Source organism: Amaranthus tricolor, chromosome 6 (assembly GCF_026212465.1).
Source record: "Amaranthus tricolor cultivar Red isolate AtriRed21 chromosome 6, ASM2621246v1, whole genome shotgun sequence".
In the NCBI taxonomy this organism is placed as follows: domain Eukaryota; kingdom Viridiplantae; phylum Streptophyta; class Magnoliopsida; order Caryophyllales; family Amaranthaceae; genus Amaranthus; species Amaranthus tricolor.
In genome coordinates, this window is record NC_080052.1 from 6,818,026 (window position 1) to 6,845,246 (window position 27,221).

A 27,221-nucleotide genomic window follows, 5' to 3' on the forward strand; every position below is an offset into this window, starting at 1 on the left:
TCCGGTGAGTGTTTCATTAAAAGTTGTAGTTGGCATAGACATTCCCAACACAATGGAACTTCGGAGAATGGTTAATGGGTGTGAGGTTGTTGTAATGATGGATCACCAGGCAAGACACAATTTTATTTCTTGGAGTACCATAGAGAAATTGGGTTTAAGATTGGAGGGAAATGAAGATTTTGGGGTTACTCTCGGCAATGGCTAGGTTTTAAATTATGTGAAGTGTGTCAATGTGGGGATGCTTGGTTTGTCAAGGGAATCGTTTGTCTTCATGGTTTTCCTTCTTTGATTGTCACTGATAGGGATAGTCTTTATGAGTATTTTCTGGTAAGAAATTTTTCAATTGCAGTGCACGGCGTTGAGTTCCATAAACTGATGGTTGGACCGAGGTGGTCAAGCGCTTAGTGGAGGCTAAGATGTTTTATTAATGGAAAACCCAAACAGTGGGAGAAATGGAGATTTGTCATGACACATCTCATACGGCAACTAAATTATCCCCTCTTCTACATTATGCTTATAAAAGGAGGAAATGTGGACTGTAAGGGTAGTTTGCTCTTTTTAGTTTTTGGTGCTTTGTTTGTGGGATCTTCTCTTTATCTATATAGTGGTAGGGACTATGGAGGGATCCGTGAGTCTTGTCTACAGAATTAAGAAAACATTTATTGTTAGGAGTTCGGGAGTCACTTAAAGACTTTTTATCTTGTTTTCTCTGGAATAAAAACATTTCTTCTTATTCTCTTTTACTTCTTGTTCTTCTTGTTGATTTGTACATAATTGCCACAGGATGTAGTTCACCTTCTTGATTGGTTTGGTTGAGGGTGGTAGAACTATGTCAAGAGAGCAGCCATATCACAGCTAACTACACTTTCTTTGATAGGCGGTTTGGAAATAATAGCTTATACACAAGAAAAATCAAATAGTTCCATTACCTATCAAACAATCGATGGTTATTGCAGCATCCATCTATGATCATCATGTGAAAATGAAAAATATACAATCTAGGAATTCTAACAAAGGTGGGTTCAAGGAAAACAAAATTTAACCAATTTGACCACCTACTAGATAAGCTATTTAACCCAACCCACTAGAAAAAAAGGTTAAATACAGTATAAGAATATTGGACAGAAAGCTACAAATAGAGATATCACCAAATACATGATAGACTCATGCACAACAATACTAGTTGCACAAATGATGTAAGAATTTAGCAACTGACATCACCAAACTCAGAAGCTGTGTACTATAGATCACTCACTTGCCAAAAAAACCACACACGAAGAGAATTGGCAAGTTGCTCTAAACTAAAAGTGGCATTACCTGAGCTATGGACGTAAAGCACTCAAGCAAAGGAAATATATCCCTATCAGAATCAGAGAGTTGCTGCCACTTTGCAATCAACGGAGGCATTAGGATTTCTAGATGCCTAGGCTGCAATAAAATTAAACATAGACAATCCTCAAAATTTTAGCACAAGTGCATCTAATCAAGAAATACAAATGAGAAATGTCAATCGACCTGATTTAACTCCCCTCCGACAGCATCAGCTAATGTTCCAATTGCATCATAGACAATCCTCAAATTTTTTCTCTACAAAAAGTGTAAAAGCAACATAAAGAACAGTAATAAGAACCTTCTCGAGAACAAAGCATGTGCAATAAAGCAAAGAAAACATAAAAAAATAAAAAAAAAACCTGGTATTTCTCAAAAGCACACATCAAGTGCTGCAATATAGTTTCTAACCGTGGTGCCAGCTCATCAGCAGCTTCCTGACAAAAAGAAAACATTAATGAGAATCAAAATCACCTTTAGATCTGAGTTAAGGACACAACATTTACTGCATGGGACCTCTTCAAGTGTCGCAAAAGCTGAACAAGCAGCTTCCTGTACGCGTTTATTTGAGTCCAATATTCTTCGTAAAAGACCTGTTAGTACTTTATCAAACTGTTCATTCCCCTTCTGCTCACCAATGCCCTGTAATAGCAACAAAAAAAAATTTTAAAAAAATCTAAAAAAAAAACTCTGAAATTTGAAAATAAAAATTCTCTTACTATAGAGAAGCATTAAATGAATTGTTACCTTACAATGCAACACACTATTTAGGTGGATAAATAAAGAATACTATAAATTATGATGGCTATTGTCCAGGAAAACAAACATATTCAAATAACAATGTTTCTGATATTTGGATTAAGTGAGAAGACTGCATCCACAGATGCACTAGGTGCTACTGGTCTTTTCTTCCTATCACCTTTCTTCTAATGCAGTTTGCAACAACAAAAAGACAACCTTCTCCAATTTTTTTGTCAAAAAGTAACAGTTTGAAAAAATCAATGTCTTGATAATAACATTTATTTGTCAAAAGTAACACCTTTTTATGTAAAAAAGTAACATTTTTTGTCAATATTCTCAATTAGTCTGGAAGCTTTTTTTCCCTTTTTAGTAAAAAAATTCGTTGTCTAGAAAGTCTAACTTTTTTGCAAAAAAATAACACCTTTTAATGTGATAGAAATACTTTTTTTTGAGTTTTGTCGGTTGTTTTTTTTTGGAATTATTTTTCGGAATAAAATCATGTTGTCCAGAAAGTAACACATCTTTTGTAACACCTTTTCTAAAAGGTAACATTTTTTAGTCAATTTTGTTGGGTTTTTTTCCTGAAGTTTTGTTGAGGAACACCTTTTTAGCTAATAAGTATAACGTTTTTGTCATTTTTATTATATTTTTGAATTTTTGAGTTTCTTAATTTATATTTCTCTAGAACATTTTGATCAAAAACATTTTGTCCAGAAAAAAACATTTCTTTTCTTTGAAGAAAAGCAAATTTTTATGTAAAAGTTAAAATATTTTTTTTGAAGTTTATTTTAATTTTTCTAGAATTTTTTTTTCAAAAACTAGAGTGTCTAAAACATAACACTTTTTGCCAAAAGTAAAATTACAGTGAATAATATAACCTTTTGTTAATTTCCCTACAACAATACGAACTATTTAATTAACCATGAATAATACCAACTTAAAGGGGTGTTTTCCTAGAATATATATATATATATATATATATATATATATATATATATATATATATGTATATATATATATATATATGTATATATGTATATATATATGTATATATGTATATATATATATATATATATATATATATATATATATATATGTATATATATATATATATATATATATATATATATACATATATATATATGTATATATATATATGTATATATATATATATATATATATATATATATATATATATATGTATATATATATATATACATATATATATGTATATATATATATATACATATATATATACATATATACATATATATATACATATATATATATATATATATACATATATATATATATATATGTATATATATATATATATACATATATATATATATATATATATATATATATGTATATATATGTATATATATATACATATATATATGTATATATATATACATATATATATGTATATATATATATATATGTATATATATATATATATATATATATATATATATATATGACTCAATGAGAGATTACACAGCTACTTAATAGAAATAGCAATTAGCAAACTAGAGATGAAATATATGACTCAATGCAAATTTAAGCACTTTATAAGTTAAGAGATCATGATGTACTCTGTGCTAAATTTTTGCATTTAAAATGAAATTATTGACCCTTTTTTCAATTTTGTTGAACATCTAAAACTTTTGCATTTATGTCGCGCTAACATTCAAAGAAAATTTATCACAAGCCCACAGACTAAAATGGTTTTAAGTTGGAAATCATTAACAAACACATTCATGACAGCATTTGGTGTTTCGTACTAGGTCATTTTTAGTTTTGTGCATATTAGTTAAGTTTCATTTCTATGTTCAGGCCATTTTTGTCTTGAGTCAGAATAATTTTGTCCCAATTGTCCACCTACTGTCATTATCAGTGCTTAATCAATACTCAACAGTTACCTTTTAGTTTCTTATACATATAAGTTAACATTTTCCTATAAAAATGAGAACACATTGTCATATAGCCTTGTGAAAAATAAGAAACAACTTGTCAGAATTAAATATTTCATCTACTAGAGCAACGAAACAGGAAACTTCCTTAAATTAAAAAAAAAAAAAGAAAAAAAAAACGTTAAAACCTAATGTTAACTCCACCAGAAACACATATATATCATACCTGAACCACAAATTTGCTGAAACGAGAAATTGTCCAGCAAGCAATGCTACGTATAAGAGGGAATTTATCATCTAAAAGGGGGATGAGAAAGTTGATTATCTGCAAAAGAAAACAATAAGCCCATAAGTCCAATAATGAATGAAATTAAAAGACAACAGAATAGAGGCTGCATAAATCACAAATTTAGGTCATCTTATATACAAAAACAAATAAATGCCCAACCAAATCATTAAGAAGTGAGTTTTGAGTATGAAAAGGATAGCAAATTCAACCATATAGTCCACATAATAGCAACACAACGTACAACTTTTAGCCTCCTCATCCGTTCTTTTATCCTACAGACATCTACGGGAAGGAAAAAAATCTTAAGGATATGGCGAGGTCAACCTCCCAGGTTAAAAGAAGGCCTAACTTCATGTTTTAGTGTTCAAATACTACTTAATCCATTAGTCCTTGTCAAATAAGAGTTTACCTCAGTTTAAATTATATCATGAGATTCAAGTTTAGATAACTTAAGAGAAGTTTTATTATTCTGGAATTGAAGAGAAGTTATATATTTCAAATTAGGCTACACAGATATCATAGGATAGTTTTAGGTTACTCAAATTTAGGTGTATATCACAGGATATAGTATACTTATATTTATATAGGGTAAGAGTTTGTAGGAGTAATACTTTATAGGATGTAGCACGTGAATGTGTAAGAGTAGTGAATGGGAGGTAGTGATGGGTGGGTTGGTGGATGAAGATGTGAGATATGCAGTAGGAAAGTGCACTAACCACATTCTGGGGCTTGGCAAATTGCCCTTATGAGAGCGAACCCAATCCGTCTGCTATCTCTAAGGATCCAATCATCAAATTGGTAGCAATGGCGTCCAACAAGGGTCAAAGTCAAGTTAAGGAAGGAACATTGCAAGTCTACAACTTAATATGCGAAAGTAAGCTGGTCCAAGAAACAAAGTCTAAAGAAGAGAGTCCACACATCTAGCAAAGCCCACATGCCTACCAGTCCAAAATAACGTGATTTGATGTCTATATCTTTACAACTCGACCTGCCTCACACACAAAACAACCAATTCACCCACAAAATTAACCTTGCCTCACGCCAAAAATCAAAAATAATCAACCTTTAATCACTACTTTCTCAAAAAAAGACATTTTCCCTTCCCCTGATTGCGTCATAATCAAACATCAAAAAATTGATCTTTGATACAATCCCTCATCACAATTGTAAAACATCATAAAAAAAATCGTTCCCTACCAATTCACATCAAAAACATTAAATCTTTACGTTAAAAACTCAAAAACAAAATCCCAATTAGCTAAAAACTTGTGGATAAACACAAAATCCATCAATTATCTAATAGATACATGTCTGCTAACATGGTTCTGTATCACCTTAACCACATTATCGATCTCTTTTTCAAATGAAGATATAATGTCAATTTGCAATAGTGATACCTCACTTCATTTTCTTAGTTTTCCAACAAATACAACCTCTACTTTCTTTGATGTGCATGACTTACCATTTAGGAAATTTCTAATCATGCAAGACATTTCTTTTTAATAACATGGACAAGTTTACCCATGTAGACTCTACAATCTCCCTAGTGATGGTCGGGTCCCAAACCACCGAAGAACCGTCCCGTAAAAGAAAGTCTAGGACAGGCGAATCAGATTTCAAAATCTCAGCTGACATTACCACAAAGCCACAGACAAGACTCGAACTAGAACTGGTCCGGTTATTCAAATCGAAAGGCTAAGTGGAACCAGGGGAACCAAATTGATGCGAAGGAACCGAATCGAAACCATGAACCTGAATTGTATGAACTGTCCGAAAACTAGTCGTTATGAATTGTGTCGTTGGAGCATTATTAGCTGTTGGGCCAATTGCTATATATATATGATGCATTTGAGTCACACACCATCTCCTACTACTCTTTTTAATTCTCTCTCTACTTACTCTCTCTTTTTACTTACTTGATTACGCAACCATTCTCTTGATTACATAATTAGTCTCTTAATTTTTTAGATTATTTCTTTAATTTTCCAATAATAATATGCCTTACTTTTACAAAAGCGCCACAACTAAAGTTAGTAAGATGGCAAAATCATTAGGATGATCAAGCTCCAAGTGGAAGTCTATTTTTACTCTGATGGAATCAACAACATCATTGGTTACGAACTATGAGCCAAATTACTAAGGTGATCACAAGTTAGATGATTATTCATATGAAGTCGAAAAAGTACTTGAAATTGATGGTGAAGAAGAAGATGAACCATCAACCCCTACTTGGTTAATTAAATCTCCAAAATCATCTACGAGATCACAAGAACTTCAACAACCACAGCAAAAACAAGGTCGTGGAAAACATGTCAATTTCCAAAATATCGATTAGTTTAGATGTTCAATTATAGATTAACTAAAATCATTTATTGTTTATGCATTGTAGTATTGGACTATAACTTTGTGTCCTTTCCACACCAATGGTCAATGAAGGAACCAGGGAGCCAGTGTTTAGAACATATTATACGCGTAGGAAGAGGAATGTTCAAGAATGAGCAAAGGACTCTTTTAGAGAAGAAGTTAAGTGTATTAGATGCGTTACAATAGTCGTTTATAATAAATGAATGAACCCGTAGGTTTCCTGTATTAGCTGTTTTGTATATATTTAACTATCAATTGTAATAGAAGGCATTGAGGAATTATATGAAATAAAACATAGGAGTGTGCGGTACTCAAAATGAGGTTTTCGGTTTGGTTAGATTAAAATTTGTTACAAAACGGCCATTATGTAACGTAATGGCCTTGTTTTTATTCCATGTTTGATAGCATACATCAACAGGAATTTCACATGGAAAAAAAATAGGTATGATTAAACTACTCATTTTACTACGGTCCAATATTATTCGAAATGAAACTATAAATCTTGCCTCTTATCAGAATGGATACAACTTCCATTATTCGAACTAATAATTTATCAGATCTAAAAATACAAATGAACTTGATGGTCAATTCATTTTCAATTATTGTCTGATGCCACTATTTTCTCAAGGGTAGAACTTACACCTCCATCTTTTATATTTTAAAAAAAGTATTACAACAACAATGCAAAGCCTTAATACCAAAAGAACAATGTAGGTAGATGAACCAAAGGATCATTTCCAATGGTCATCCATATAGACTATTCCTCATTCATTTTAACTTCTCAACTTGGAAATCTAAATCTTTCATATCTTTTTCGCTCCTACCGTCCTGGTCAATTTTAATCTTTCTCACCCTCTTTTTAAGTCCCATAAATTCTAACTATTTATCTTTATTATTGTTTCGCTAACACTCTGTCTTTACACATGACCAAACCTTCTTCATTCACAGTGTAATAATACAAAATCGATTTTAAAAGGAGCACCTAGATGCAAGGGGCAAGTGAGGCAGTGCAGGGAAAGTAGTAAGCACAAAACCTTCTTCATTTTTTGTTCTTGATTGTTCTTGTTCTAGTTGATTTGGTTTCCTTTTTTGAGATTTTTTGGCCTTGATTTTTGTGTTTCTTTATTTCGTTTTTCATTTCGGTTCTGCCAAATAACTAATGAAGAATTGATAGCATAACTAAGTGTATTTTACCAAGGGAATGGCAGAATTTTGACATTAATATTGAACGTTGATGATTAAACCAATAAAATTATGCCAAATAAATATAAATAAATTTTGCCCAAAATTACCTCAAATAAACTGGGTACCCGGTGTCCCGACCCGACTTATCCGGGTACCCGAATTCAGGGTACCCGGATGATAAGGGCCGGAACACAGGCCGATAAAGTAGGTACTCGACTTTCCGAGTGCCCGAAATACCGGGCACCCGCTAATGAACACCCCTACTCGGCACACCTACTAGCATGCACAAGACTAAGAGAAGATGGGCTTTTTCGCTCTATTTTGGGCAATGTTCTCGCTTTTATTTCACCTTTACAATTTTCGACCCAATCGAAATTGACCCAAATTCGTTCGGAAATAACGGGGTTATAACTCAGAATTTCTAACCTGTTATCCAAAAATGGCCAGACCAAACAATACAGAAAATATATCAAACCCGACGATAATCCAAACACGACCGTTTTGATTCATTTTCATAACTTTATCAGCTTTTCAATTCTACATCATTCAATAATCGGAACCCACTAAATTTCTAGTCAATTTTTGTATTTGAGTCAACATTCCTTTGTTGAAGCTTCAAAATCAGTTTCCTAATCCTTTTTATAAGAATATATTTTCCATAAAAAAAAAAAAAAAAAAAGTTAATTTCTTAGAAGAATTTCATTTATAAAAATTATTTTAAAAACTCTTAATCTATTGGGATAACCTGAACCCAACATAATCTAACTCGAAACTGACCCATTCCAAAAAAGACATGACCCAAATCTTGGTTGACCAACAAACAAATTGCGCATGACACACTATCTAGCACCATGTATACCTCGCACATTTTTCATATTAGATCACTGGTAATAGAAATATTTTGCTTCAATTTTTCCAGCAATTCCAAATGCCAACAAAGCTCACACGATGAGATGTTTTAACCATGTGATCATAAATGTAAAACTAGAGTTGGATACACGCCACAATGCAGCAAATTCTTGTAAGTTGTCAAAGGTCCTCAAAAGTGAGGCACAACTTATCTAAAAGACTCCACATGTATTCTCTTTTGTGGACATGAACTTGCACTTCACTATTCACATGTCATCTTGTTGGAAATCCCACACGAAACGCTAAATTCATAATAGGTATGATTCATCACATCTAATTAGAGATATTGGCGTCAACATAATGTAACCCAAAATTTTGAGTTGCTCAAAAGAGGGATTATCATAACGAGATGATCTTCATGAATCAGCAACTCATATGGTGTTTATTTTAACAACACAATCATCATCATTGCACAAACACATGATATTGTTAATGGCTACATGCAAGAGATGACCTTCATGCAACTCAAAATACTAATAAATCACACAAAACATTGTTTATTCATACAAAAAGAACATAATATATGTTCACGACTCTAAAAGATCGACACAACGATTCCCAGGAAAGTTGATGAGTAGAATGGTTAATGAAAACATAACCCTTATTTATGATCCTTCTAGTTACAACATGACCATTCTAGTCGAACGAAGGTAATTTTCCTTAAACCCTCCCCTAAAGTATAGTGTATAAGTGACAAGAAATTTTCAAGACACTCATACCATAGAATACAATTTCCCTTCCATAGAAAGAGTGGCATCCATCATAACGAAGTGGATCATTAAGAGAGATTAAAGATATTACTCATACCAAAGCAAATTTGAAAAAAATAAAACAAAAAAGATGTATATTAAACAATGAAAACATGGATTGTGCAAACTACACACAAGTAATTCCTAACCTACAAGCATGGTGACAAACGATTACCTCTTGGAGATGAGGGTACAAACCATTAATACATCCTTCACCCACAGCTCCAATAGCTAAAACTGCAACTTCTCTGTGTTTCCAAGACTGATCATCGTTGGTTGCTAAATTAGCCTACAAGATTGAAAAGATATAATGCAAGTATTAAAACTAATTTTCTTCGTGGTATCATATTGAGAATGCAAGGAAAATTAAGAGGCATAAAATTCTATAGATAATAGATCAGTATAGTCCAAGATAGGTGTGAAGAAGAACAAACCAATATTAGGATATGCAAAAGACCGACTAAAAGTATTTCAGCCTTTTCCCGTTTGTAGTGGTCCTAGATAAGAAAACATGACCTATTGGGCAAGAAGTTCCATGGTGTATATAATTAAGTAATGTCACCGTATAGGAAGGATAAAACTAGAGATTGGGTCACTACTACGACATTGAATCAAAGTTAAAATTGACTTAAAGTAGATAGGGTCTATGGACTTAAAGTAGATAGGGTCTATGGAATTTCATTTCGACACTAAAGATCATTGCAAAGTTGTGTTAAAGTTAAATATAAAAATTTTGGTCTGGAATATTTCTATATTGGACCGAATCGTTTAAATCACCAGACCGGACCGGACCAAACCGTTCTACAATGGTCTGGTCTGGTCTGGTCTAGTCTGGTCTACGGTTTTTTATTTTTATATTTTTTCCAAATAGTATGTGTTTATACAAATATTTCGCACCGACAATTACCAAATATAATAATTTGTAGTTAGTTGATTACATTAACATTATTCAAGTATATATTACTATATAAGAATAACTACATCTCAAAATATCTAGGTAGAAACATATATTGTTTTTTAAAAACAAATGATTTTTGGTCATATTACGGTTTGCGGTCTGGTCGGGTCTGAAAAATAAAAAACCAGGACCAGACCATATACCGTAACTTTTTAAAAAAAACCAGACTAGACCAGATATTAAAATTACGGTTTGGTCCGTTTAGTTTGCGGTTTAGACCAAACTCTATTCAGCTCCACCTCTAAGTAAGCACAGGATTGAATAAGAGTGCTCAAATGGAGTTGTAACCAAGAATTATGCCACTGAGGTTAGAGAGAAAATTCAATGGGATTGTCGTTAGACCAACACTACAATATGGTAAGAATACTGGGATTTTTTAGCAATAAGGGTGGCTGAGATTCATGAATTTAGGATGGATGATAAAATGCCCTATAGGTTTGAATTCGAAAGGAAGACATACTAAAGTGTTTTGGAGTCACAAATGTTGAAAATAAAATGAAAGATAATTGTTTACGTTGATTTGGTCGTTTGAAAAGTAGACAAAAAAATGCAAGTTAGAAAAGTGAGATGTTTAAAGTTTGAGGAGCTTAAAATAATGTGAATAACAAGAGTGAAAAACAACATGAAATATTGGGAATTGCATGAGCACTTGAGAATAATTATAAATCAGTGAAGGAGAAAATACATAGATGAAGAATAGAGTTGATTTTATTGTAGATTAGTTTTAGATAGAACTAAATAAAGAAATGTTGAATGTCACGTTAATTTGCCTTTGTTTATGTAGACCCTATATTGCTCAGATTAAATTTTTGACATTATTATTGTTGTTTAAAAACTAAAATACAATGAAATTAACATAATCTAGGCTAGACTAACATAAATAGAGGGCTTGTACAAGATAAATCCAAGCAAAAAAAATGATGAACATATAACAATATTTAAGATATCAAAAGAACTACCAATAATAAATCTCGATAATCTAAAAATTAGTACCCCCAAAAGTCTTACAATTTTTGCTACGGAATTAGAGACCTCTAACGCTTTACAATTTGAGTCGCATGAATTTCAAATGTCATATAAATTCGAGCCTTTGAGGTCATACCAAATACCAAAAAGAGCTCAATGAGCATGCACAAAAAAAGTGCTTGTTTAACCTTGCTACAAGCTACACTTTACATCTAGAGAAACCAAAGAATTAAGACTTGAAAAACGAACACATAAATTAAACAAAAAAGAAATGGCGACGTCCGCTGCATCACAGAAAATCAAAGATACCTGAATCAAAGGCATTAATGTAGGAAGAATTTCATCCCCAAACACATTCGATAGAATATCCAAAGCAGCGGCACTACATTTTCGCAGATTCCATACATTGACAACATCATCCTACATCATATCAAGGCAAAAATGTATGGAATATAATCAGCTTCCTATATTAATCAGAATGAAATCAAATCGTAAACCAACCATGATTTAACAATCACATATTAATTTTGGAAACCAAATAAAATGAAGAAAAACATACATCTTCCTCCACATCATCTGATCCATGGAAACGAGATGAATGAAACCGAGGCTTCAAATCCTGTGAAAATATTTGTTACAGCAGTGTTCGAAGTATCTTATGGCCAGACAGTGTAATACAAAGAAAGATTTATGACAACAAATCTAGTCAATCAGTACCTGATCACGATCTGGTACAGACTCATCCTCCTGCAATTACATATTCAGACATTAAAATATTAATTTAAACAAATTGATTAGCTCTAGACTTAAAAGTCTCGATGATAAGCAACAAAAAACAAGCTTACCTCAGCTTCATTTAATGACTCATCATCATCAGCATAAACCATATTTGACAACAAAACCTATCACAATTAGTAATCGGTTAATAATACAAGTTCATAAGTTCACTACAAAAAGACCGAGTAGGGAAAAGGAAGAGCATGGCAGTCCAGCAAAATAGAGAAGATTCATAAGTGAAGAGGGTTATTAAACACCGATCACTAAAGGTCAAAACACAAACGAGTGACAGATTAGTGGGCTAAGAGTCCATTTGTTAAGCTTTGTGCACACATGTTTTCAAACAGGAAAAGTGTCTGTCAAACTGTTAGGAAAAGTTAGACAATCCTTACAGGGATAAGTCTTGGCACAAACTCCTTCAAGGTTTCAAGTGGTAATTGTGCATCACAATAAGCAGACCTGCAAACCAATATAAGCCTCAGGTCAAATGTGCAAATGGAATATGTTTCCAGCCGAAGATTTGTATTTCAAAACAAGGATGTACTGCATAACACATGTAGAGTAGATATATAGCAACTGGAATAATTACAAGTTACACGGGATTAGTACGAAGCATTATCGGGGAAAGGAAACAGATAAATAAAATCTATAAAATAAGACACGTATCAAGGATTAACTTAAACGCTTTATCAAAAAATAGCATCAAGGGAATCTTGAGGTAGAGATATACAAGTAAAGGTTTCATATTAATCTAGAAATCAATCAATCAAGAATTCAATGTGCTATCAGTATGTGGACTCCAAGGAACTAAACTCTAACACTCTTGGAACTGGGAAGGAAAATCTAAGACATGTAAGTAGCAAAACCCAATGTTCAACATCCTTGTAACTCTCCAAAAACCCACATATCATCCAATGTGAATGAGCAAGAAGCTCACAATGATAAGGATGAGCAAGGGGCTCAAAACGACAGAATGTTTTAGTAAATTGCAAACTCAAGACAAATACAATGAAGTGGAGGAAGATAATGATACCTAAGGAGATGAGAATGACAGGCAGAGTCTGTGGGTGCTACACACGTGTTAAAAGCGATAGGGGTTGAATGATGCTTTCATAGAAATTCCCCAGTTTCTTTTGTATACTTCTTAGAATAAGGCTTTGCATAGACATTTTTGAATGATATATTGATTATTATTCTCATCATTTTCTTCCACTTATAATAGTATGTCTTCTAAAGAGAAGAGGTTTGTGTCACCTACAAAGTTTTAGGTTAATTGGTTTTGAGATGCAGTAGAAAAGGTGTTTGACTTTTCTTGTACATACTTGAATTTACTTTATCGCCCTATCAACATTTTTGCCACAGCAGAATTCATCAGCATCATCACCATGGTTATTAAAATCACGATTCTGATCTATAATTCTACGATTTTAAGATCCAAAAGTAAGCGAGTGATTCGAATCGTAGGTAGAATCGCAAGTTGGTAGAATCTTACGATTCTAATTAAAATAAAATTCTTAGAGGTAGATTCATAACACGATTCTACACTCCTACGATTTAACGATTCGATTCTACAAATTTATTCGTAGTTTTTAATAATTAATTTCTTCATGGGTATGAAGATTTAAACTAATTATTATACATTTTTCTATTTCATTCTTAAAAATGAAGTGAATGAAACATTAAATATTATCTTAAATTTTTGGGGTTTCAACAAATTATTTGTTGAGGATAAAAACTAATGTCATTAAGCAGAATCAGCGAACTATTAAATGCACTTCCATGACGTGTCTGTCTTCAGTTATGACACAACAATCAATGCTTTTTCATTTTAAACCTTAAAGTTCATACATACCTCCATAATTGTTTGATTTATTTTAAAGAATTTCATACGTTCTTGAGATTCATTGGATAGAACAAGTGACTCGCATTCTTCAAAATAAACAAACAAATATGAAGAAAATAGAGGATAAAAAAGTTTCACATATGCCATGTATTGTTTAAAGAAAATGACGCAAAAAGGAAGTAGTTGGTCCAAATGATATTTCTATCGAGAATCAAAACTTCTTTAAGCAATTTGATTGACATAATTAACTCACCTCCTTAACAAGATATGGAGAACAGACAAAATGACAAACCTTGGTGGTTAAAAACTAAAGTAGCTATCTACAAAAATATAGTAGATGAGCAAGAATGTTTAAACAAGGCATTAAGATTATGAAGCACACCATATAATTTGGGAAAAGGGTGATATGAGACCGCTTGAGAAAATCCACCAACATTTAGGTTTATGACATAAAGGTCTACCATAGAAGAAATTAAATCACCAAAAGAATTACTACACAGTAGCAAAACGGATTTGCACGTGATTTTTATTAATTTAGAGAGTGCCCAAGCAACGTACAAAAGGAAGTGATTTGGTGAATTGTGGCAAAGAAATCTACGCCAAGTAAATCAATATAATCCAAAATATGTATGAGGAAGTACAAATCAAAGTTAGGACACATAGGAGAAACTAAAGATTTCTCAAACATAATTGGTGTACATCAAAGTTTTACTTTGAGCTTTTTTCTTGTTTGTAGAGGTGGTCCTAGATAAGATAACAAGGAATTATCCTGAAAAGAGTTCCATGATGCATGGCAAGACTAGAGATAAGATCAATACTAAGCAAAAAATGTGGAGTCAAAATATTAGAACAAGGTTCAACCTAAATCAAAGTTGGACAACATATATGAAATGGCATTTTGGACCGGAGGATCAATGTAGAGATGTAAAATTATATATAAGGATCTTCTTCCAAATAAGTGCTCAAAATCCTAGGCTTAATTTTTCATGAGAACGGACTATTATGAATTTAAGGTGTGCCACTAAGGTTCAAGAGAAAATCTAATCGTGCTATCATTAGACCAGGCTGACAATCATTACTATATAGGTTATAGGAAGAAGATGCGTATGTTATCATGGATGAGGTAATGTTCCCTAAAAGACTAATTCGAAATGACTATATAAGGGGCTAGTCTAGTCGTGGTTAATATTGAAGACAATATAAGAGATAAGTATTTGTGTTGGTTTGGTCATGTGCAAGGGGGGCTAGAAAAAAGCACTAGTTAGAAAAATGATAGTTGGAATTTTGAGGAACTTAGAAGAGGTAATATAGGCCAAATATAACCTAGATAACAAGAGTAAATAAAATGAAATTTTCAGATTTGAAGGAGCATATGAAGCATATGAAAACAATAGGGAAAAAGAGCATTGATGGTGATCAAAATAAATTTTGAGCAAATGGTATTCAATAGGGTTTGACAAGTACAATATTTGATTCTAACGATCTCTAATGTTAATTTGTTTTGATTAATGTAGGCGATTAAGGTTTTGGCATTAATGTTGTATTTCTTTGACGCTACGGTGAGTAGTATGTTACTTTTTCCAACTACCTATCTGAAATACCAAGTTCTCATTTAATATTAAATATATTTCTTCATTTAAAAAAATTATAACTAGTAAGCAATTGGTTTTATTCGATATGCAACAACTAACCAGAATTCACAAGCTTCAAGTGCCACTTCTTCATCCCCATCCTTGTTGACTTGTAGCATGTATTCTATGACATTCCTTATATGGGGCTGCAGTTTTAAAATGACCTTATGAATACATTGTTCCATACATAAGGGATGAAAAAAACAAATAGAAGCTACAGACTGTACTTACATAAGAAAGCAAGCATATGAACAAAAAAAATACAGCGGAGAAAAATAAAAACACAAGTTGTTCAGACGAGAATTAAAGACCAAAAAGATCAAAATAGAAATACAAAGCTAACCTCAAGAAACGAGGGCTTTACTTCAACAAGCTGAACAAATGCCGAACAGACCTGCTCATTATACAAGCAACAAAATATCAGAGCACAAAGCTACTGCAGTAAAACTTCACATTCTACGAAATACGCAAAAAGAAAAACATGGAATTATGAGCACAAAAGAAATAAATTATAATATGGAAAAAAAACAAATAAAACCATGTCAGTACCCAAAATAAAAAGTACATATCAACCACTGATGATGTAAAGTATAGTAAGAATGTGTCATAAATTCTAAAACCAATAAAGATCTCTTGCAAGTGTGAATACAAAATAAATACATTCCAGAAATTTCAAACACTGCATTCTAGTCAACACAGATAAACAGTAATAAGGAATTTATTCCATAATGTAACACTAGTGTTACATAATTCACCATTCGAATTTTTAAATTCGCAATTCGCTCAAGATTAGCCCAAAATCGACAATAATTCGTATTTTTTGATTTGCGCTTCGTGAGAAGATTAGCAAATCATGTGATATTGTTATTAAGAAATCGGCATATATTTTTTGTTGTTGATGCTAGTAGCAATTCTTGAACCTAGGATCTACAGGTTGGAGATTAGTTCTTGTTACTAGTCCTACAAGGTAGCTACAGTATACAATTTAGCTTAACTAACAAGATTCATCAATTTTCACCTAATACAGACTACAGTGTACAAACAAGGCCGCATTGCATCAACCGAGTTGAACTTTATTTTCTCATCAATAAAACAAGGGCGCATCCATCTACAGTTAGACCAAGTTAACGTGGATCCAGCAGGACAAAGGTATTGAACTTTTTTTTCTCATCATTAAAATTTTTCCAAAAAATATTAAACAAATGTAATTTTTTTATAAATATTTTTCTAATAAAAAGTACAATATACTCCCATGATCTTTCTTTCATTACAAAAAAGTCCCAATTTCGTGTGCATGTGCATGTTTTTATATGAATCAAAATAACTTGTGTAACCTAGCTGGTGGTGAAATTTCCAATGGCCAAATAGCATACTAAAAATGTTATAATCATCTGCAAAGAGACTAATAACATTATGATGAGCATAACTTACCAGTTTTCGCACCTCGGGAGCAGGATCGTTAGCAAGAAGAAACAAGCCGTGAAGGTATTGATCCATTGACAAATATAGATACTGAAACCAAAAAAAGCATACATAATGGTTATATATAAATACATCTACAATATGAGCTATTTCAAGACTTACAGATGGCATTAACATGATATACTGATTGACAGAATTCAATGCAAGCTTCCTTAGTATGGCATGCGTTGAGCGAAAAAACTGCAAAAATAAAAAAAATATAAAGATAAGAAAAGCAATAAGGCACAAATGTCACAATCTAATTCATTAGAAAGATAGCTCAAGCAACAAAAGCAAACAATGTCACCTCAAACAATTTAGGGAGGAAAATGTTGATTGGGCGTTTAGTCATTCCCGGAACATCTAAATCAAGCATTTGAGGTACATCTTCACAAATCTGTCAAAACACAATCTTAATGTGAATGATGTAATTCAAAATAATTTTCACATTGTGATGCTTATTTGTGAAGGTTGCTCAAATTTCAAATTGACCAACAAGTAAAGCATCATCAAGTATTCCATGCCATTAAAATGCAATTTCCAGCTTGCTAAATGATTTTTTTTCTTTAATGAAAAATGACAGAAAAATAGTCTCTATAACCTAACGAGGGAAAACAACAAGATCACTTAAAAAACTGAAAACGTCTTATTTATGTGCGGAGGATAGTTTCTACCAAAGATTCGCTACCTAGGGTCTTTTGGAAGCAAGATCTATGTCATCACAACAAGGATAAGATTACGTAATTCTACCCTCCAATCACATCATTTAGTGGTTTTACCCATGAATCAAGATTTTGTTCACTCGAATCGATTCGCGATTCACTCGCCGGTTGAATCGCCGACGAAAGCGAACAGATTTATGACGACCTTAAATGAGAAAAGAGGACAAGCAAAAAGAAGAATTTCTAGACTTTGCTCTTCAAGAAGATATTATAAAAAATGAGAAAGAGGACAATAGAAAGAAGAAATGAAAACATAAAAAGGACACTAATCTTACATGATGAATCAAATTAGAAGGTTGATGACATAGACGATTTGAAAGATGAAAATTCTACCATTAAAGACCTCTTTTAAGCTTGAGTCACTTGAGTGTAGGGTTAGCAGGAAAAAGAAATAGAAGGCCTCTTTTAAGACTTTAATACTAAATTTCTAGCAAAGCTAGGAGGAATAGGGAGGGTATACTATTTCTAGAAAGATGTGAAAAAATTGAAGATAAGAGTCAAATGACTCTTAATGAACCGTGCATAGTTATCCTACACAATTCTCAAAAGTAGAAGCACCTTAAAAAGGGGAAAGTAGTTGAGATATTTTTTTTGTTGATTATAGTTGACAGATTAATATCATATACTAATCATATGCAATGACTAGATGACTAAATTCTATTTTAAATTTTTTTGTTTATCTTGTAACTCTATTTTATCCTTAAATGTTTGATATTTAAAATAAATAATATGAAAAAACCTTAACAAATAAAATACATGAATCATCAACCTAAAAATCGAACCAAACAATATAAGCGAACAAGCAACATATATGTCGACTAGCAAATCATGAATCCGAATACGTACAACAAATCAAACCGAATCACAAATCGTGTGACATTGCTACCCTCTATCCAAGGTGGGAACCACTTAATAACTAGAGTAATGGAATGGAATTTTGACTTATAAGTTATGGCACATTACTTTACCCTATTTACCACATTATAGTGTCATTAGCACATTTATTGCACTTTACCCTCTTTTCTGAGACAAACAATTAATTATTGACTTAAAGTTAATGCCAATGAGCATGATTTGCTCTACTTTGGCATCCATAATCCTATAGCTTGTATGCATCATATTTCTAAACAATTAATGCTCCACTTTATTAAATACACTCCCCAAAATTACTTCAATGAATAAATTTGAGGCAAAGAAGATGACTTATAGGTATCTAAGACCATTAAAAATTAACAATATTTTCGAATGACCAAACAAAAGACGATGCAGGATGCAAGAATATTAATAATCCACTTGGGTTGTTCCTTTTTTTTTGACATCTTCAAATTGGTCCGTAAATTATTGATGTAGCAAATTTAATAGAATATAAATAGGAAATGAGCAGTCTTTATGCATTCGTAAAGCTAACCGTTACAGTTCTATATGAAAAGAGAATCGAAATTTCTATGAAACAAAACTAAAATATCTAAGAGAACCAAGGCACATCTAAAGCTAATGTCACAAGTGTAAACTTCAATAACAATTCAAGCACTACATTTATTTCCAATGTCCACCAATTTGATTTAATGTTTCTTTTTGTTTGTCAAAACTTCCAACTATTTCCTTTCTTGGCACATATTCAGGTCCCATTTTCCCATGTAGGTTGTGATTCCAGGCTAGATGATCATTGAGAATTGAGTCTTAGATGTTCATTATATATCTTTGATTAATTTTTAGTAGTTGTTAAGTTTATGCTTCGACTTAGATAGTGATTTAGTTTTAGAGCATTGTTATTTTATTTATGTTTGTATTTTAATTCTCACGAAAAATATAATGTTAAACTTATTGAGTTTGTCATTTAATGAATTCGAAGTGCAAAAGTCGAAGAATGAGAAAGGGTTGAAAATAGTGGATGGGCTTAGGAAATCAAGTTCGCGAATAAAGCCTCAGCTATTAACCCACGATCTAAGTCACACGTGATCCGAACAGATTTCCCTTCAGTTACATGTCCTACAATCATTCTTAAGGGAAAGTGCATCTAACTATTACTAAAGCTTAGTCATGACATGTGAAACCGAACATGTGCTTCCTACATGTCTACTTCTAGATTTAATTTTAAATTGAAGGAACAACAAGACACATTCCATATATGATATATTTTAATATTTCTTTTACTTTAAGTTTTACTTTCTCGTCATTATGTAATCCTATAAACTGGAGTGTCCAAGCATCAATAAAAGGTTAGAGCTTTATAATCTGAAATTTAGACTAACAATCTTTCCTTTGTATAAAACTTTAATTAGGATTGGGAAGAAAGAATTCGTCCATGCTAGTGAGCGCTTGCTATAATCACAAGTGTTCTTGAAACTTGGGAATCTTTAATTCGTGGTAATCCTTTTTGTATCGAATTGAAATCCCACAAAATATCCTACCACAATACAAAAATAACCCCCAAAATTCATCAATTCCGCACGTCTATTTTCCTCTTAAAATTGTCCAAACCCTTGCCTTTATAGATAGGAATTTCTATTATATCTATTAAAAAAAATAATAATAAAAATTAAAAAAAAAATCAAAAAAAAAACCCATATTTCTAGTTCTTCCCCCTTTCACATGCCTAACACAATACGATTAATAATATGATTAAATCAATTCAATTGCCTATCACCATATTATCTTTCTTCATATTCTTTTCCCAACATTTGTCAATTCAGATAAGACCAAAGCCAATATCCATTCGTCTAAAACAATCATCCACAATAAAAGAACTACATTCTTAGATCATTATCCCTCTTCCTCCATTTTATACACCTAACCAATACATCAATATTAAAAAAAAAAAAGTTAAGCATATCTTATTCAAGTGCTAAATTGTTCAAAAGTAGAACCACATTTGGAGACACAGTCCTAAATCAACTCCACTATCTTGTTTTTCAATAAAATAACAATTGATAACTACAAAATGATTTGTAATCTATAACTGTACAAACAATTATAACAACACTATAATATGGACTGGAATATCGTTAAAAATTATAGTAAGATAAGGATATTTGAGATGAGTATGCTACAATAAATGAGAAAACATACATCGAAAGAAATAACTAGAAATACGAAGTTGCGGAGATAAGGAAGTGGTTGAACATGGCAAAAATTGAAGATTTGAAGGAAAATTGTTTCTACTAATTTGAGCACGTGCAACGAAAGGTGAAAATAGCCCAAGTATGCTTAGTGGAACATTTTCATTAAAAAGATCACAAGAGGGAAAAGGGGAAACCAAAAGATAACTTCTATGGCTACACTTATGTGGACAAACAATAGGACTAGATTATAGTTCATTTAATTGACCAATTTTATGGGATTAAGCTTTGACATTTTTGTTATTTTGTGCAAACAATTGTTGATACTATTGTGGGAAGAGGGAGTTTACATGTAGTTGCCAAATGTATGATATCCAAGTATCCAACTATACTCAAAATCATAAATACACATTGTTGTAAATGTAATCAATTTTTCAAGTGTAAAGGGCAATAACTAGCAATGGAAGCCTGGTAGGAAATAGCCGAGGAAAAAGGCAATCTAAAGCACACACGGTTACTTTTTAGGTTTCTATGTCTTGGATGACACGAGTAATATGAGATTTCTGAACAAAAAGCTTGTCAAGCTAAGTTAGCGTAAAATTGAACCCTAATATGTTTGCCCTCCTTTTCTCTTTGCTTGCATTTATCCCCTCTTCCAAACAATATAAACCAACCCCGAAGATGAATCACCAACATTTTTTTCCATTCATGGACATTAATGACTATGGGTGTACAACTCCTCATCAATGAAAAACGACGATAATTCAATTAAAAGGAACAAAAGTAGCTAATTAGCCATCAGTGAACATTCAACATCAAAAAAAAAGAGCATAGTTGTAATTAAAAGAGCTTGAAACAAAGGATAAGGCATCAAAAATATGCTTTTATGTGTCTTTAAAAGTATTTTTTGGCTTTGAAATTTCAACTAGTGCTAAATCATACCTTTGATAAAGCATCCATTGCTCCTTCAACCTGATGGAGATCAGTACTGTCTAAGCAAGTTAAGAGAGCCGTTAATAGCTCAGTCCAACCAATAACCCCAACTAACTGCACAATAGCACTAATAATCGTCCCAGTCGTCGAACGAATGTGCCTATCAGGTGATCCTAAACAAGGCAATAACCGCAATTTTATATATTGCTGATTAGCGGGGTCCATATTTTTAAAAGAAGTTCTTAAATTATTCTTTAGAAGTAAGCCTGCAGCTTGTCGAACTTCCAATGGTTTAACCTGTAAGGAGAAAGGATGTAGTATTAAGGGGTTAGTTTGATGAAAAACGAGGCTTGCAAATCCATAGGCAGGATATAGCAATAGCAGAGTAATGCACCCCACAAGAGACTCATAAAACAATTTATTTATTATAATGCAAAAATGCAAATCCAGACATGGATGAGGTAACGGTTTTGCGGTGAATGTGTAGATGGTTTCGCACTCTGGGCCTATATTTTGATTGGTCAACACAAAAACCTTTGTAATCGGTCACAATACGGTGATCCGGGCAATATCTTCTAGTGTGTTACTTGACAATCAAACAAAAAAGAAAACTAGAAGACAATAGCAGCTTTATTAGCACATTTCAAAAGGATCATTAATAGGCTTTAAAAAATAAAGCTACATTAGGTTGTGTTGCTATCTTTCAAATCAAAATTTTGTCCAATTACAGTATCTAATAAAACCAGCTAAAGTCATGCAATGCATACTTCAAATTCGATGTGAGGCAGTGAAAGTGTGAAAAAGTGGAAATAGATCAAATGTGGAAGAGCGGGAGTATTTTGGATAGTTGGGCATATATGTGTGCCAGAAAAGTATAAAGTAAAGCAACAAAAACATGGAACTAGTACTAGATTTACGTCCATAAACATGAAAATGACAGGAAACAGCCTTTGTATCGCAGTCTGTGTTCTAGTAACAAAAATTAAAAATGGTTCTCAAGTAGGTTGCACAGTATCTCAAAATAGAAAAGTCATTTGGTAAGGGGTTCTGAACAAATGGAACATCAAACTATAACCAAAAGGTAAGTTTTATGAGTTGACCAATTGAGGCTTGAAGTCTGCAACTGCTTAAAAAATTTATGTTTTTCTTGTTACTGTCAGAATATTCAACTCCTGTTAAACACAAGTCATGCAATGGCAGTTATAAAAAATACATGTCAAAATGAATCAATCACATATAACTTTTGATTGATTAGCATTTAGAATTAATAGAAGCTTTAACACAGAAGGTGACTAGCCTACTGCTATAGAACTCTGCCCAAAATAGGTTGAATCCATCAAAGAAAATTTTAGCGGAACATATTACATCAAAGACAAAAAAATTCACATAAATGCTAGAGACGAATTACAGCAAATTGTCTTCAAAAAGAGCCATTTGCTGTCAGCGTTGTCATCTCTTCACTAACTTCCATGTATTAAAAACTTTTTAATTAAAAATGCATTCCTACGTCAAACTCAAACCTATATGATTTCAGAAGAACTAGTCCAATCCTATTACTGCATATTGTCTTCATAAAGAACTAGTAAATCAAATAAATTTTAGAGCATAGAGAGTTTCATGTTCATCTGGCAACATCTAATTCAACTTAAACTCAGCATACACTATTCAGAAATAACTCATTAAGTAACTCCTTAACTAAACATCATAAAGCTTACAAGATAAAAAAAATTGATACTTGATGGTTCATACTACTAAAACCCAAAAAAAATCCATTTGAAAGATAAGGACGCAGAAAAAAGTATATAAAGATGATGAGTTTCGATAGATACCTCGGCATGAGAAAAGATGAAAGCCAGGTAATTATTGAAATCGGGGTACTGAGAATAGTGTTGCAGCTGCTGCCAGATCTGAGATTTTTCTGAAGTCGAAACGGGTGATATTTGCTGCTCCAATAAAGCACAAATCTCCTTAATACCTTGCTCTTGAGGTTGCCATGAAGTGCCATTTGCTGTCAGCGTTGTCATCTCTTCACTAACTTCCATGTATTAAAAACATTTTAATTAAAAAAATTCCTACGTCAAACTCAAACCTAAATGATTTCAGTAAAATTAGTCCAATCCTATTTATGCTTTTTATTCCAACAAAAGAAAATGCGAACTAGCACCAACATTCACAAAATCAGCAACGATCAACGATAAATTTTGAATTAAATTCACTGTCTAATCAGCAAAATCACTATGTATTCATCCTCACCAATTAAGCAAATCCTACCACAAACTAATACCAATTTTCAACTCCCAAAAAAGATATATCCATTAACTTCAGCAACTTATCAATAAACACAAAAAGATATTAATATTAAAACTCAATAACAAAAACTGCTGACTCACGAGACTAACAATAATACAGTAAACACTAGCAACAAAAAAAAAATTCAAACACGCAAAAAAATTCAAAATGATTGAATGTTGCGTTCAATCAATAACAACAGCAGCACATTCGATCAAGTATAAACAATGGATTTTGATCGAGCAAAAAGGAAAAAATAAGAAATGAACCGAAGAAGACTTACAGTGAATAAAATTCCACAGAAGATTCGAGAGAAAGCCAGATTAATCCAGATAAGATGATTCAAAAATAGAGGATTTGAAAGAGAAGATGAGAGTAGCAGAAGGCAACAATGACTTTTGATTTCTCGTTCTTCTTGAGCAACAGTTTATGACCTAATGTGTTAAAGTGTGGGCAAACTTTGCTCCTTTGGCGTAGAGTTATTCAAAACGAATTTTTTTTTTAAAAAAAATAGTTTTGATGCCGAGTATTACACTATCGAATTTCATTATTTAATTTTATATACTTTTATTAAAAATAATAAGGATACAAATATTAGAATGTTAGTGTGTTGTAAAGGTGTAAAGGATGGAAAGACTGGAAACGTATTAGTAGTAGTAGGCAGTTGCATTAAAGTAGGGCATAATAACATATTAAAGGCTTGATACACTTTTATTTTATACTCCCTCCAATACACTTTTTCGGTCTGACTTAAGCATTGGAGAGGTTTCGGGACATCAGCCCTAGGTTTAGTCTTTCTTTGTGTTTGCAGGTACACCACTTACGGTGGTCAAATCATCTTACTTCCCTTAAATCAAAGGTACTTCCTACTTAAAGTCCCTTTAACAAATTCGACAGATTCTTAGTAGAAACAGTTTGGCACCGTCTGTGGGGACGTTAAGTACAAACCTGATAGCCAATTTTTAGCACGTCGTAATACCAAGAACCTAGTTCAACAAACAATATTTATAGAGCACCCTAATACAACTACTAGTAGTGTAGAGGTAAGTCGGGGTTCGAACCACGAGGACAAGACTAGAAAGACTAGGAAATTGATGTAGGGAAATTAAAGGGATAAGAGGGTGTATAGTATAACACCCCGAGATTTTTATGACGTCATTATTTAATATTTTAATAACTTTTGGAGATTTATAATTATATTAAATTATTTTTTAATTAGTTTTAATAAATTTCTTTCATATTCGAAATTTTTTATGTTAACATATATTTATATTAAAAATATAGTTACGACTTCTAAAATAAAGAGGTTCGAATCAAAATTAATATTTTGTTAAAATGTGTGAGCACACAAAGGTGAGTTCTTAGTTGGGCCTCGCAAGAAGATAAATCTAGGGAAGTAAATAAATAAATAAGTAAATAAATAAAATATAAAGGATAGGTTAGGGTTTAAGTAAGTATTACTCCTTGTTCCATTCAAAAACATCACGCCTCCTCCTCCTCCTTTCTACTTTCTTTTCCCTTCTCTCCCCTCTCCCTCACTACTGAGCCACAAAACCACCAACCACCAGCCCAGCCGCGGCAACAACCGATCTTCCACAACACCACCGGTCTTCCCTCTCTCCTCCCCGTGACACAACTGCTTCTTTCCCCTCCAAATAGCCACGGCAGCAGCAACCAAGGGTGTTGCGTTTGCTGCGCGTGCCACCAGCCACGGTGGCCGATTTTGGGGTCCTCTCTCCAACCGGTTTGGTCCCGTGCCACCACTACCACAACCTTCACTTACCTCTTTCCCCTTTGTGCTAGTTTTAACTTTGTAAGTCATCTCCTCTTCTTCCATTTGATTCTTCTTGTTTTCAATTAAAAGTTTTATAAAGTTTATGAGTGTGATGTTGATATTTGTGTTATTTTCATTGAATCTTTTTGTTGGTAAGAGTTTGATTGATGAATTGAACATATTTATGATTTAGGGTTTGAAGTGTGATTTAAAATTACGGGTTGTGTGTTGATTCTGTATTAGTTTGGTTTAATCTTATCATAGGTAATAGAAATAGTGTTATCTTTGAACATGAAATATTAGAGTTTGATTAAGAAATGAGATTACTAGAAGTGTGTGTGTTGTATGCTACTTTGGTGGTGTGGTGATTAATTGAATAACCTTATAAGTTGTTTTAAGACTTGGTTGATTATTGATCGAGACTTTACGTCCTTCAATAGTAATATCGCAAGTGCACGGCGTAGCGTAGTACGTCGGCAAGTACAGGTCGAATCCACAAGAAGTGGGGGTTAAGTTAATAGTTTCTCGATCGATTAGTGTATTTGAAAATGTATAATATGATGTTTGGAGATAGAAATAAGGATACAATGAACTAAAAGCAAGGATAAAATGATCAATAAGCTAAGAGGCATAGACTAGGCTTTCTCACCAAAATAGTGTTTATTAAACGTTAGCATAAGGTCATGGATATTTTGTTATGGGGAAGAACGTATCATAAGTACTAATGTTCTCTCTCGAGCAACAAAAGTTTTCTAAACATACTCAACTACCTATTATCTTGGAGCTCAGCATAATTTAAGACATGAAGCGCACATTCAACATTTCCAATCAAAGCATCTACTTATTCTCATGGAAATGTCTTAACTTTTAAGCATAGATTCTCGTTAAAAATCGACTGTCGCCCTCAATTCAACGACACTACAACATGATAGCAAAATCCATCTTAAACCATAAACAACACAACCAAGCCAAAGGTAAAGAAAGCTATTCAAACTACATACATGGTAATGATGCCTAGCCTAAGCCAAAACAATCTACTCACTCATACTCATATTGAAATTGTAGATTGCAAACAAGCCAAGAATCATAGATGAATAAATTAAACTAGAGTATCCTAAAGAGATGAGTGCAATATAAGTTGAAGAACTACAAGCATGAATATATGAAACTAAAGGCAAACAATCAAAGATAACTAAATGACATGAATTGAAAACAATATAAGTAAGGATAGAAGTTACTCTTTTAAGTTCAATCCAAGGATGAACAAGATGATTTGATGATTCAAAGAAATACCTTCCAAAAGCTTCAATAATAATACATCAATGG

General features: G+C 32.5%; 1 protein-coding gene across 3 annotated transcripts in view; it reads right to left on the minus strand.

Annotated features, from left to right (window-relative positions):
- LOC130814879 (transportin-1-like) overlaps positions 1-24,597 on the minus strand; it is a 38,289-nt gene extending 13,692 nt beyond the window's left edge. The window contains exons 1-19 of one of the 3 annotated variants that reach the window (XM_057681123.1): positions 24,405-24,596; positions 23,662-23,867; positions 21,842-22,129; positions 17,426-17,515; positions 17,242-17,319; positions 17,089-17,169; positions 16,001-16,051; positions 15,718-15,803; positions 12,576-12,642; positions 12,252-12,308; positions 12,124-12,153; positions 11,966-12,025; positions 11,716-11,826; positions 9,658-9,771; positions 4,213-4,311; positions 1,846-1,971; positions 1,692-1,766; positions 1,516-1,587; positions 1,318-1,428 (exon numbers count right to left, since the gene is read on the minus strand). In XM_057681123.1, the coding sequence (XP_057537106.1) occupies positions 1,318-1,428; positions 1,516-1,587; positions 1,692-1,766; positions 1,846-1,971; positions 4,213-4,311; positions 9,658-9,771; positions 11,716-11,826; positions 11,966-12,025; positions 12,124-12,153; positions 12,252-12,308; positions 12,576-12,642; positions 15,718-15,803; positions 16,001-16,051; positions 17,089-17,169; positions 17,242-17,319; positions 17,426-17,515; positions 21,842-22,129; positions 23,662-23,856 (1,791 nt within the window). In that variant the 5' untranslated portion in view covers positions 23,857-23,867; positions 24,405-24,596. Of the gene's footprint in view, positions 1-1,317; positions 1,429-1,515; positions 1,588-1,691; positions 1,767-1,845; positions 1,972-4,212; positions 4,312-9,657; positions 9,772-11,715; positions 11,827-11,965; positions 12,026-12,123; positions 12,154-12,251; positions 12,309-12,575; positions 12,643-15,717; positions 15,804-16,000; positions 16,052-17,088; positions 17,320-17,425; positions 17,516-21,841; positions 22,130-23,661; positions 23,868-24,404 lie in introns of all 3 variants that reach the window. The other 2 variants (XM_057681122.1, XM_057681121.1) reach the window with 2 other exon arrangements.
- Between the last annotated feature and the right edge of the window lie 2,624 nt (positions 24,598-27,221).